At 36.0% G+C, this 14,543-nt stretch overlaps 1 protein-coding gene across 8 annotated transcripts in view; it reads right to left on the bottom strand.

Annotated features, from left to right (window-relative positions):
- Positions 1–14,543, bottom strand: part of FSD1L (fibronectin type III and SPRY domain containing 1 like) — a 78,386-nt gene that overhangs the window by 16,296 nt on the left and 47,547 nt on the right. For 6 of the 8 annotated variants that reach the window (XR_006195738.1, XM_042912282.1, XM_042912284.1 and 3 more), the window contains exons 9-13: positions 10,491–10,620; positions 9,838–9,870; positions 6,670–6,770; positions 5,968–6,218; positions 2,602–2,691 (exon numbers count right to left, since the gene is read on the bottom strand). Coding sequence is in view for 7 of the 8 variants with exons in the window: in XM_042912282.1 (XP_042768216.1) it covers positions 2,602–2,691; positions 5,968–6,218; positions 6,670–6,770; positions 9,838–9,870; positions 10,491–10,620 (605 nt within the window). In the remaining variant the exon portion in view is untranslated. The remainder of the gene's footprint in view (positions 1–2,601; positions 2,692–5,967; positions 6,219–6,669; positions 6,771–9,837; positions 9,871–10,490; positions 10,621–14,543) is intronic. The other 2 variants (XM_042912285.1, XM_042912288.1) reach the window with 1 other exon arrangement.

Here is a 14,543-nt window from a genome sequence, read left to right as displayed (position 1 = left end):
AAAGAGGTTAGAGTGGGAGAGAGCCAAAGCATAAGAGACTCTTAAAAACTGAGAACAAACTGAGGTTTGACGGGGGGGGGGGGGGGGGGGGGGGGGGGGGGTAAGTGATGGGCATTGAAGAAGGCATCTTTTGGGATGAGCACTGGGTGTTGTATGGAAACCAATTTGACAATAAATTCATATATTAAAAAAAAAAGATGTGGTATTTACATATACAATGATATATTACTTGACGATCAAAAATGAAATTTGCCATTTGCAACAACATGGATTGAACTAGAATGTATTATGCTAAGCAAAATAAGTCAGAGAAAGACAAATACAGTATTTCATCACTCATATGTGGAATTAAGAAATAAACCAGATGAACATAGGGGAAGGGACAGAAAAATAAGATGAAAAAGAGAGTGGGAGGTAAACCATAAGAGACTCTTAACTACAAAGAACAAACTGAGGGTTGCTGGAGGGGTGTTGGGTGGGGGGATGGACTAAATGGGTGATGGGCATCAAGGAGAGCACTGGGTGTTACATGTAAGTGTTGGATCATTAAATTCTACTCCTGAAACCATTATTGTTTGTTATGTTAAGTGGGATTTAAGTAAAAGTAAAAAAATAAAATAAATCAACCTGAAATTGAGTAGTCCTGGTATCATCTATGTGTGTACAGACACATATATTCTGCCTACCACACACAGACTGTTAATCTAATATTTTACAAAGATGACACTCCACTACAACAGAAAAAAAGATGGTCTTCTCAATAAATGGTCATGGAATAAGTAGATAGCCATAAGGAATTTAGGAATTCCTTACATTTAAGTTGACCCCAACCTCATACCAAACATAGCAATTCTACATTGTACTTGCATTGTAAATGCAGTCTGTATCTAAAGGTACAAGGAAAAGCTTTTAGAAGAAAACAAGAATATTTTCATGACCTTGGTGGTGCAAAAAGATTTCTTAAAGAAAAAAGTGCTAACCATACATTTTTAAATTGATTAAATAGAGCAAAATTAAAATTAACAACCTTTTTCATGAAAAGATACCAAGAGAGGGAAAAGGAAAGCCAGAGTGGAAAAGAAATTTGCAATACATATATCTGGCAAAAGACTCAGGCTAGAAACTTAACAGAAATCCATGGGGGAAGGGAAGGAAAAAAAAAGGAAAAAAAAGAGGTTAGAGTGGGAGAGAGAGCCAAAGCATAAGAGACTCTTAAAAACTGAGAACAAACTGAGGGTTGATGGGGGGGTGGGAGGGAGGGGAGGGTAGGTGATGGGCATTGAAGAGGGCATCTTTTGGGATGACCACTGGGTGTTGTATGGAAACTAATTTGACAATAAATTTCATATAATAAAAAAAAAAATACTCAGGTTATTTAAAGAACTCCAAATTGATCAATAAGACATAGGAAGAGGACTCAATAGAAATACAGGCAAAAGACTTGAGCAACCATTTCACAAAAGAGTGTATCTAAATAATAAAGATTAAAAAAAGTGTTCGACAGCACTAGTCATCAAGGTAGTGCAAATGAAAAACCACAATTCAATATATCTTACCCATTAGAAGAACTAAAACTTAAAAAAGATACTACCAAGTGTTGATAAAGATATATTGCTAGCAATAAATTAGTATAACCACCAACTTTGAAAAACCCTGCTAGAGTTGATTACACACACATTATACTATCTAGCAACTCCAATCTTAGTTATATACCCAACAGAAACATACATTTACCAAAAGGCATGAACAAGAATATTCATAACTATTCCATCTGTAAATGTCCCCAAGGAGAAACCACACAAGAATCCAACTAAATTAGAATGGATATATAAATGATGAAATAGTCATATAATGGAAAACTATACATACAAATATAAAGTAAAACTATATGAGATGAGTAAACTACCACCACATAGAATAACATGGATAAATCTCACAAACATAATGCTAAACCAAAAAGATATTGTATACAAAGGTGAAAAGGAGGCAAAATTAATTTATGGTATTAAAACTCAAGATGGTAACCACTTTGCAGGCAGGCCAGTAGAGGCTAGAAATGGGCACAAAAAAGCACAGGAGGCTCTGTTAATATTCTACTTCTTTTCCTTTTTTTTTAAATGTTTATTTTTTTTTTAACAGAGAGAGACAGCATGAGCAGCGTGAGGGGCCGAGAGAGAAGGTGACACAGAATCTGAAGCAGGCTCCAGGCTCTGAGCCATCAGCACAGAGCTCAACACGGGGCTCGAACTCACAAGCCGTGAGATCGTGACCTGAGCCAAAGTTGGACACTTAACTGACTGAGCCACCCAGGCGCCCCATTAAGGTTCCACTTCTTGATCTAGATACCGATTACAAAAATGTGTGCAGTATATGAAGATTCATCAAACTGCATTCTTATGGTTTGCATACTTTCATGTAATAATATTTACTTCAATAAAACACACCAAAAATATACCCACAATCACAGATTTGGAAGAGGTAGATTAGGGAAAGAGGAAAGAATATGAAGGAAAAATAATATATTCGGCTTCCCCAAATATATAGAATAGATTGTTCTCAATAAATTTGTCAAACCAAATAAAATATAAATTTGGTACTAACCATGAAACCAGGTAGTACTGGCTGAGTAAATTTTGTCTTAAAGGAATACAACAACTGTTTTGAGCTTGCATCATAGAAAGAAAGTTGACCTAAAAGAAAAAAAAAAGGGGGGGGGGACTAATTTATTACACACATTTAATTAAATCTAACATATCATCATGGGTAAAGTAATAACTGAATACATATTTGGGACTCTTTTTGGTTACAAACTATAAGGACTGGACTTAGAAATTCCCACTTGAAAATCAGTAGTATACATGCTTAAGAAAAGGCCCAAATCTAGTTTTCTTTCCTGATTTTCAAGATCTCTATAGTGCTTCCATAATCTAATTCAACTATAGACTATTTTATCATTATTTAACAAATGGCTTCCTTAACTCAGTAAAAACCAAGGCTATTTCTTCATTTTTACTATACCTAGCCTCTCTACCCAACTCCCATCACCATTTAAGGCTTACTTTATTAAACCTTGTCTTCTAAATACTTTAAACAATACTCATTTTAGTCTCTGAAATCATAGTTATCACTGCTTCAGTTTTGCTAATTTTAAAAATACCATCCTGGTCTGTCTTTCAATGTTATCATGCAACTAAAATGATTGTTTTTTGACCACCTAACTGTACAACTTGATGGCCTCCTTACATCTGTTATCACTTCTTGAAATTCTTGTCCCATGACTTCTCTTGGTTTGTATCTAACTCTGACGATATCTTCTATCTCCTTTTCTCCTATTTTGAATGTAGATGTTTGCCCAGGCTCTCTTTTCTCTCTACAATGTTTCCTTAATGACTCAGCTGCCACCAAACAGAGAAGAGAAACTAGCATTTATGTCTACCATTAAAGCACTGGACTCTTTATATACATTACCTCAAAACATTAAGCAACCTATGAATGGTCACAAAGTTAGTAAACAACACAGCAGTAACATTTAATTGTTCTATGCAATCTTCAGTAGCCACTCTGTGATGGTGTATCTAGTATGTAGCTCCAGCTCTACATCTTTTCTGAGTTCTAGCCCTGAAATTTTCTCAATATTAGCCAGCTATGCCACATGATTGTCCTGCTGGCATCTCATCTTGACCCAGGACTATGTTCCCCATGCTGCTGATGACACGCCATCCTCTTGACCACAGTGGCTGGAATTTCAGTCATCTTCAACTCTTGTTTGTTCACTTTCCAATCCACATTTAGTTATTGAGTCCTATGAATTCTACTTTCATACCATCAAATCCATTCCTTTTGATTCCACACTGCTCAGGCCCTTGTTACTAATAATCGCTCAACAAATACTTATTAAGGGCTTACAATGTAAAAAGCCCTTGCCAGGAATAAGGATACAATACTTAACAAGATAAACATGGCCCTGCCACACTGCTTAAAGACTGACTCCTGAAGAGTCTTAACAGTATGTTTGCAATCTCTTCCACATTTAGCCACTTACTGTCCAATATTTCTAAAACTAGATTATCATATGACTACAGTTTCCTAAAATGCAGAGAAATCCCCTTCCCTCAAATAACAAAAAAGAGGAGCCTATTATTATTTTTCAAGGCTCTCGGAATCTGATCCCATCTTACATTACAACTCCTTCCTACCCTATGCTCTAGGCTAAACAACACACTTCTCACTACCACCTTTGAGGAACCGCACAAAGCACGAGAAAACGGAAGATAAGCAAAAGCTACCTTGAGAGTTGAAAAAGAAAAAAAAATGTGTGCCAATAAATTTAACATGTATCCTGAGGAAATTATTTATCTGAGTCAAAGTGAGTAAGTAAAAAGAATGCAGCAAGACTAACGTGTTGTCACTAAAATTCAATCAAGCCAAAATTAACTTTTTCCTTTTGAGTAACTAGGTTGAAGGCTCAGTAAATTATCTGGAAACATGTTACTTAAAATGGTAAAATAGAGTTTTATCTGTTTACAGTGTCAATTTAAAGAGAAGTACCTAGGGAATTACTTTTGTTCCCTAGTTCAATAGGGTCATCTTTAAAATTTTTATAAATATTTTGATGACAGTAGAGAAGATACTTATCAAATACCTAATTCAAAAAGTTCAAGCAAATTTTGCAAAAGATAAATATCAAGTTACTTTTTAGATGATTTTAACAGAAGTGTTCAAAAAGCTTGGTCAAATCTATTAAGATGAAACCATTAGAGACTCTTAACTATAGAGAACACATTTAGGGTTGACGGAGGGAGGTGGGCGGGAGAAGGGCTAAATGGGTGACGGACATTCAGGAGGGCACTTGCTGGGATGAGCACTAGGTATCACTAAATTCTACTCCCAAAACCAACAGTACACTACATGTTAACTACTATTTAAATAAAAATTTGAAACAACAACAACAAAAGAAACTTAAGGACAAATGTAATATTCTTGAGTTTAAACAACAAAAACAACCCTAAACTGCCTAATATATGAAAAAAAAAAAAAAAAGTTTAATAGAACTCCATGAAAAAAGATCTAGTGGACTGGGTGGCTACAAGCTCAATATACACCAACAATGATAATAAGTCATAGTACTAGAAACTGTGCTGCCAAATCACATGTCCTATGATGGTCCTCAGTTTCACGTTCTACTTTGAGAACGCTTCTTTAAGAAATAATGTTGACATAGTGTACAACCACATACTTTAATTTTGGAAAAATTAAACTGTAAGAGGAACAGCCAGTGATACAGAAAATGTATAGTCTGGAAAACCAGCACAAGAAGCAATGTTAGGTTTTAAGCAAATAAGGATTATCATGTAAATGTGAATTAGGGAACATAATTCTGTGTTTCTTCAGATGACAAAATTTAAGGATAGCAGTCTCAAAAGGTATCAGGAAACAAAACAAGTCAATTTAAGAAAAACTCTGCATTACCAAGTGCTCTCCAACAATGAAGTAAGCTACCTTCTACAACAATAAACTTCACATTAAAAAGTTCTTCAAGCACAGGAGTGACAACTACCTGCAGAGATAACTGTAGTAAGGATTTTACACTGTGTAGATTTGGGTAATTTCTAAGTCCACTCCAACTTGAAAAATCTGACTCCACCACTCTTTACAGGTAATAAAATCAGGTCAGGAAGGGATAAAAATGGACAGAAAATTTTTAATGCTTAACACTAAAATTAACAAAATCATTCTTTCAGACCTATTAAGCATATTATACACGAGTGCTTTTGTAAAGCTTCAGGCAAACATCACGCACCCTCCCAGTCAATTCCAGAGCTGAAGTTATGTTTGTGATCAAATCCTAGTAGGTCAAAACACCCTTACCACAATATTAAAAAATTCTGTGTAGATGATTACCAATGAAAAGTACTGAAATGTAAGCAACTATGACAAAACGACTTATGAGAAAATCAGTAAACTTACCCCATCAAAATCACAAAATACACCTATTCTCTCAGGAACAGTAACATCCAAGGCTTTGACTTTATTATTATGCTTTGCTGCAAATGTGTTTTGCAGCCAGTTGTTGACATGGATACACCAACTAGTGTTTGTCTTTCCTAATTGGTCAAATTTCCCCAAAGTCTTGTATGCTACTCCCACACTGTAGGATTTACAATCCTTCTGGGCCTTGACCTCCCAATAATGTTGTCCACTTTCAATAGCAGTGTCTCCTACAAAAGATCAGAAAGGTAAATTTGACTCTAAGATCTTCCTTATACGTCACATAGATTTTTACCTCTCATCCCACAAAATGGCACAAAAAATCTGATTCAGGAAAATAACCATATTAACACACAGACACTATAAGCAGAGTATCTGTTATAACTTTACTTGTATATTTACTATTATTTTTTCTGATATATAAAAAGCTTTAGAACTTTTCTTCCTATCTCCTCAAAAGATATGCATACACGTAGAGCACTATATAAAATGAAATAAAGTTTTAAACAAATAAATAATTAGACAATTTGAAACCCGCTAAAAGTAATTAGGCTTCAGGAGGGAGAAACCTTGGCAAATATTCATTAGAAACAGGCCACTCCAGCTCTAAGTGGGCAGAAAGCCCAGCGGTGTGACTGTGATGCCTTTAACCTGACATGATGAAGACTATGTTTATCATACCCAGCACTGTGTATGATTCCCCAGTAAAACGATCTCTGCTGCCTCTTCCTGCTGGTGGCCTGGAGCCTATGGATGTCCGTTTGGGGGACGGCGTGCCACTTCTATACAAACAGGAAGAAAAGAGAAACAAATACTCTATGCTGTAGATGCCTCACAGACTAAAACTACAAGTCATGAAAGGCAACTTTGAAAAGTTTTAATTACGTTGCACAAATAGCACCATTTAATTTCATCTGAATTATTATCAAACAGAGTTGTCAATTAAAAACACTGAAATGTAAGAAGTCATCAACACAAAGCAGGCTGAACACTAACATCATGCAGACTGAACAAAGCTTATACAAAGAACACACAGTTGAAATAAGAAACAATGCCAAAATGAGACAAGTTAAAAAGGAAAACAAAAGAACTGAAGGGAAAAAAGAATTCAAAAAAGATAATGGATTATAGAGCTTACATTTCTTGCAGTTAAATTTAAATTTTAAAATGGCAGAAATAGTCTTATTATGATAAAAACTATCCTTTTCATAACCAGTAAGTATTTTTGTTCTGAATCTTTTCTTCGTAAAAAAGAGAAATAGTCAATGCCCAAATCCATGCATAGGATAATATCAAATATTATAAAGCATTTCTCCTACAAGATTCAACCTGATCTCCCCTTATGTCGAATTATATGATAGGATAAACGGGACAGTACTAGGCCTTTCACTAAATCTCAAAAACTCAAAATAAATCAAGACCCAAAGATGTTTAAAAATAATATTTCAATTATATTGAATCCCTGTATTTAAAAAACAGTAAAAAATTGTAACTTACCAGTAGTAAAGAAATAAAGGGAAAAGCATGGAGAAAAGACAAACAGGCATAACTATTAAGAGTGGCAGTTTACATTTCAGAGAAAAGTTAAATAAGGGGAACTCTTCCATTGCAGCATTCTAGACTTCCAACGCAAAGTCCATTTTTGCAAGTACAACAGCTATTACTGTCTGATGTCAAACACGATCCCCTCCCACCTCACCCCTTTAAGACACCTTTGGAGCTCTACTGTGTAAATTAAGGCTCTTTGTTTACCTACCCTCTAGATTGTTTTACTAGCTTCTGAAATGATCTCTTTGCCACCTAATTCATCTTATTCACTGTTACCACATAAACCTAAGTTTGATACTGCTACCTTAAAATCTTCAAGCACTTCCTTACTGCCTACAAACAACTTTGCTTTGGATTTAAGGCACTTCTTGATTTGGTCCTAGTCTGCTTTTCTAGCCTTCTCACCCTAAAGAGCACTATTCAGCTAAATGCAGCAGTGTTCCTTAAACTCAGGCAACCTGCTTCAGTGCTTTTCCTCTAGTTTATGTAAGGCCAAATGGCACGTGTTTTTCTATTTCCTTGAGAACCAGCCTAAATGCCATTCCTTTAATGAAGATCTTCCAGATCTTACCAGGCTAAATAACTCTGCTGAGGAATCCACCTCCAGGCCAAAATCCTATGTGTAATCTTTCAGGCTGAACCATAAATGATTATAAAAGGCTTTTAGTGACAGGCCTGAGAGGGCTGCCTTTCCCATGCCAGACTTGGTATATAGTTAGTTCACCACACTTTCTTAAGGAAGATGTAATCCTCCCCCACCCCAACCCAGAGATCCTATGCATATCTGCATTCCTAGCTTAGGCACCTCTATTCAGAGACCCCCTTATGGGAGAGGGGGTCTTCAGCTAAGACTTTTTCAGCTGCTTCTGAGTAGACCTCCTTAAAGAGGCGGTGTGAGTTGATGTGGTCTGAAGATACTTCTCTCCATTCAATCTCAATAGTTTTCCACTTCTAACCTTGCCTCTTCTCCCTCCTTCTTGGCCACAGGTCCATAAAACAACAGGAAGAGCATTCTGTTTGGGGCTCTCTTGGCAGTGAGATGATCCTCCAGATAACCACCGTCTGCAATCTGCTTTGATTTACCTGACCCTCACCCGTGCTATTCTGCTGGGAAAAACGGAACACTGAGGAGAGCTAGCACTCTTTCCTTTGTGGCCCCTTGCTTAAACTATCATAGTAAGTGAATAAAGGCTTGATTGTTACTTTCAATCAAGTAGAAAGTTAGAAATCAGGTAGAAAGTTAGTGAACCACTTTAATACCTGGCACTAACTGACCACTTTAACATCTGGCAGCTCAGGCTATCTTTCTTCAACTCCTTTTGTCACACTTACCATTACCCATAATCTCTACCTTGTATTGTTACTTATATATAGATATATATCTCATACATGTAAGTTAGGGCAAATTTCTTAAAGACAAGAAGAGTGTTTATTCCTATAAACTCTACCACATCCAGCTAACATCTACAGTGAATAAATATTAATGGAAAGAATAAATGTGCATATCATTCCAGAAGTACTCCATACATAAAATACCCTTTAAAGGAGAGGAGAAAAAAAAGGAGAGGAGAAAGAGAAGTAATATGAGCTGAACTGCTAAATACAAACACTCTAAAAATCTCCAAGGAACCAAATAAAACTTCATACACTCGATTAAATTCAGCAACATTTTACAATTTATAATATTCTAACTCTGAAGTCACTTTCACTAATAATGAGCAAATAAGCTAGAAAAAATAAAAGAAGGTAATTTTGAAAAAGTAACACATTCTGGTTTCTGGTAAAGATATGTGGTATCTTCAAATCAGCACATTATTAACCATGCAATTTGAACCGATTCATCTTTCTGGGCACTGTCTTAACTTGAGTAACTTTATTTCTTAAATGCTTTTGAAACTGTATAATTATTATACAATATAGAACACGTCAAACCTCCCTCATGTCAAATACAAATAAAAGCAAAGCTGTAATGTTAGATATACTGACTATAGCACAAGAAAGATGCCAGGTATAAGTAAATGCAGAAAAAAATCAGATGAGGGAAAAAAACTCAAGAAAGACTTCAAAAGCAGGGCTCATTGTTTTGTTACCATATACAATATAATCCAAATAGTATGCAGCGTACTACAGTGCTGTAAATTCAAAACATAAGCTACCAATACAGACAGTCTACACAGAGCAATATTTTAGCCTACGAAGGCTGATGCAATGGCTTCTGCTTATTGGTTAAAAGAAAAATTAAAGTTATTCAGCCAAGCTAGATATACTAAGTCCTAGAACCAGACACACATAGATCATCACCTTGTATGTTTCTTCAGTGAAGTAACATGGACACTGTTAGATAAAAATAGGCAACTGTTAAGAGAATGCTTTACAACTTAAATGTAACAGCTTATAATTAAATTAGATCAAAAGCCTGCTGGGAAATTTTTTTTGATTCACTGTTGTAACTCACGGTGATTATTACTTTATTCCAGTTTGAGCAAAATTTTCCTCTGTTAAAAAAGGCATACTTTGAGACTGTCTAAGTAAGACTGACAACAAAATGTCCAAAGCCTTCCTCTTTGGTTCATAAGGTTGCTAATCAGGGGCAAGACAATGGGGTTGTATTGCTAAAAGTTGTCATTTCACGCAGACCTTCAGGTAAGACAGGAGATCTATAAGTCTAAAATTCAGGAACTTCTCTCTTAAGCAGTTCAAGTTACGTAGATACAACTTTAAGGAAATGGAATACTGAAATAAAATGTGTAAAAAGAAGATCAGGGAAAAGAGTAATGAAAAATGTTATAACAAATTCAAGTACTCATAAACAGTATTATATTCTTCACTTCAATGTTACTAACAGATCACAAATTATACTGATATATAGAATAAGAATTTCATCATAAGTTATTGTCAAATAAGAATCAATGTACAAGTATGTGTCCAGATTAACATCTAATAAACTAGCTTACCTGCCCTTATTCTCTTTTCCTTTCATTTTACTTTCTTGACCTTTTCCTCCTGTAGGATCCCACTCTACACAGGTATCTTCAACTCTCAGGTTCAAATGGGATGATGAGCTATCCAAATTGAAGTTTAGTGCTATCCAAAATAAGATTTCAATTTTTAAAAAATATAGAACATCTCCACATTCTGAAGCACAACTATCATCACATTATTTTCCTACTTAGTTTATTCAATACCACAGATAAGAGAATAAAGTTCAAACTCCTAATGCTAGCCGGCATTTAAAGTCCCCAAAGATAAGGCTGTAATTTACTAACTCCTATTTTATTTCCCATTATTGTTCTCTACATATCCTGTAGCTCCAACCAAATACAATGTACTTGCATGGCCTCTCATGTTTCTGCTATTCCTTCTGCTGGAATCTCCATCAGCACATAATAATCTCAACTTTCTGCTATTAGAATATTAGTTGATTATCAGTTGACTGTTATAATTTTTTTTTTTTAGTGTTTTTTTATTTATTTTTGAGACAGAGAGAGAGAGACAAAGCATGAATGGGGGAGGGTCAGAGAGAGGGAGACACAGAATCTGAAACAGGCTCCAGGCTCTGAGCTGTCAGCACAGAGCCCGACGCGGGGCTCGAACTCACAGACCGCGAGATCATGACCTGGGCCGAAGCCGGCCGCTTAACCGACTGAGCCACCCAGGTGCCCCTCAGTTAACTGTTATAACTAAATAGGAAGAGGAGCCGGTGGAATTGAGGATGAAGAAAAAGTGATGTGGTATAAAAAATTACACAGCCTGGCACATACACATTTTCTCTGATGCTCTAATACTTAATAGTTTCATAGTTAAACTCTCAGTAGTTTTGAATTAAAAAGCACAGAGAGGGTGCCTCAGTGGCTCAGTCAGTTAAGCGTCCAACTTCAGCTTAGGTCATGATCTCGCGGTTTGTGAGTTCACGCCCCGCATTGGGCTCTGTGCTAACAGCTCAGAGCCTGGAGCCTGCTTCAGATTCTGTGTCTCCCTCTCTCTCTGCCCCTCCCTCATTCACACTCTGTCTCTCTCTGTCTGTCTCTTGAAAATAAACATAAAAAAAAAAAAAAGCACACAGAAATAGGCACAGGAACAAGGAAACCGACCCAGCTGATAGAGCTAGAGGTGACTTACATGGCAAAGAGATGGGGAAAAGACTACTTAAATGAAAACAAATCAAAATACACAAAAACAAAGTCATGGGGGAAAAAGGCACAGCATAAGGAATATAGTAACTGGGACTGGAATAGCATTATATGGTGACAGATAGTAGCTACATTTGGGGGAACTACAGAGAAGTTGAATCACTATGTTGTACCCCTAAAACTAATGTAACATTGTGCCAACTGTACTCAGATTTTAAAAATAATTTAAAAAAATGAAACAAAACTATGTTTTTTAAATTATTTGGTATTTGGGGAACTATCTATCCTACTCAGAAAACTTACTCAGAATTCCTACTTTAGGAAATCAGTGTAACAAGGTATTATCTTCTCTCTTTGGAAATTGAAGGTAAATCATTAAAATATATTGATTAAGCTGAGTAATGCAGACTCCTCATATTCTAAAATACAATTCCTAGAATCTCTGCCTTAAGCAAGGTATCATATACTACATAGTTACCAACTAATCTGTTTCTCTTAGTTCTACTTTCCTTCAAAAGTTCAAATTTCTGGTAATTACTCATTGAAGTGGTACTTCCTTTACAACCCCATTTCACTTAAGGATATTACTTGATTTAGCCAAAGCTTCAAAAATGTTTCTATGAAGTATGCATCATCAAACAGTAAAATATTCATATAAAAAGCCTAATGTTTACCTAGTAGATTAAAAATTTTTTCCTTCACTGTTCTGTAAAGTACACTTTAATTTCAACTATGCATCTGACCCATTGTTCATTGTCTTTAATTATAAAATAACATTGTAAATACAAATCTACTGACCATACTGCTTCTAATAAATATACTATATAAGTTACTAGCTTTTTAAAATTTGCATGTAAACAAAAATGAACTTACAGAAAAAAAATACAGTCTTTCAGTAAAAATGTAAACAAAACTCCTTAATAAGCAGGTTACTAAATAGGCACTTAATAATTACCTTATAGGTAGGTTACTAAAAAGTTAGGATTAAGCAAACTTGAGATCCTATACTACCAAGAATGAAATGCCTTAAGAAAACAGGGTTGGGCTGTGGCGTCTGGGTGCCTCAGTCAGTTAAGCGTCTGACTCCTGATTTCAGCTCAGGTCATGATCTCATGGTTCATGAGTTTGAGCCCCACTTTGGGCTCCACGCTGAAAGTGCCGAGCCTGCTTGGAATTCTCTCTCTCTCTCTCTCTCTCTCTCTCTCTGCCCCTCCCCTACGTGTGCTCATGCACTCTCTCAAAATAAATAAATAAACTAAAAAAAAAAAAAAAAAAGGTTGGGGCACCTGGCCGGTTCAGTGAGAAGAGCATGAGACTCAATCTTGGGGTCATGAGTTTGAACCCCATGTTGGGTGTAGAGAATACTAAAAAAAAAAAAAAAAAAAAAAAAAAAATTAAAAAAACAGGGTTAAGGCGCCTGGGTAGCTCAGTTGGTTGAGCATCCAACTTCGGCTCAGGTCATGATCTCACAGCTCCTGAGTTCAAGCCCCGCGTCAGGCTATGTGCTGACAGCTCAGATTCCGATTCTGTGTCTCCCTCTCTCTCTGCCCCTAACCCATTCGCATTCTGTCTCTGTGTCTCTCAAAAATAAATAAACATTAAAAAAAATTAAAAATAAATAAATAAATTTAAAAAACAGGGTTAATTAACCTCTATATTAGCTATTAGGTAATACATGTGAGGGTACCTACTCTGGACAGAAAGAAAAAGTAAATTATAACTCTAAGGTGCTATCAATTCTCAGCCACTTGTTACAATCCTAAGGCTGTTTGAAAAGAAAAAAAAAAAAAAAAAAGGTAAGAAAAAAATCCTAAGACTGTTCCCTAATGTTTAATGTGATGAAGAAGGATGGGGTCATGAGTGGCAAGAAAAGGTGTCCCCTCCAAGCTACCTGAGACTAGACTTACTAAATACCACAGCATGCAGACAGAAAAGCATGGGCTTCCATCCCAGGGGTATAATCTTTAATCTATCTCCTTGCCCCCCCTTTTTTTTGGACACTATCCCCTTTCTGTGACCTCAATGAAGTCATGGAGCCTCTCTAAGCTAACAGGGATACTGTGTTGTTTAAAAGAAAAAAACACATCAGTCCTCAAAAGTGAGGTCTCAAACATCAGTCCTGCCTCTCATATCATCTCTGTAATAGAACTAGGAATTAGTTTCCATATCTTTAAAAGTCTGTGAAAACAAAGTACCAAAATATCAAAGTACCATTATGTTTCATGTATTTGTATTGGTAGCTGCTTTCTTGGTACTCTAAAATTACACCATAGCCACTATCATTTGAAACTAGAGAGTAATTTGTGATTAGTATCATATCATTTACCATAAAAGGAAGGGATAAACCACAGAAAAATTCTGTTAATTAGAACTTCAATTATTCATCATATGTGACAATCCCAATGACAAGAACAGTGCTACATACATTGGAGACAGAAATTAATAATGTTCACTATTTCCCACATCAAGCACCATTAAAAGACAGGATATCAAATTCTGGTAGGCTTCAACTATTTAACTTCCAGCTCTCTCCCTTTTCCTCCAATTCTCTGCTCCATACCTGTATTTCAATGGTTGGTCAAAAAGCACTACACCAAGCCAAAAAAACTAGCAAGCAATTGTTCAACATGTCATTTTTTTAACATCTACACTTTTCCTCTGGAGCTCTTGCCCTCATTAGTTACCAGTCCAGTGGTATGGAATAACCCTTAGAGAAGCTGTGGTCTATAGCTATTTAAGAGACAAATTTTATTCTGGGTCTCCCTGAAGGTCAGAATTAAATGTTTAGTGGGCCTCAGGGTTGAGTTTCAGTCTATCCCCACCCCAGGGGGTTTACCCAGTGAGAACTCTTGAAAAGACTAAAAGCAACTCTACAAA

The sequence above is a fragment of the Panthera leo genome, chromosome D4 (assembly GCF_018350215.1).
Source record: "Panthera leo isolate Ple1 chromosome D4, P.leo_Ple1_pat1.1, whole genome shotgun sequence".
Classification (NCBI taxonomy): domain Eukaryota; kingdom Metazoa; phylum Chordata; class Mammalia; order Carnivora; family Felidae; genus Panthera; species Panthera leo.
This window is presented reverse-complemented; position numbering and strand designations above follow the sequence as displayed.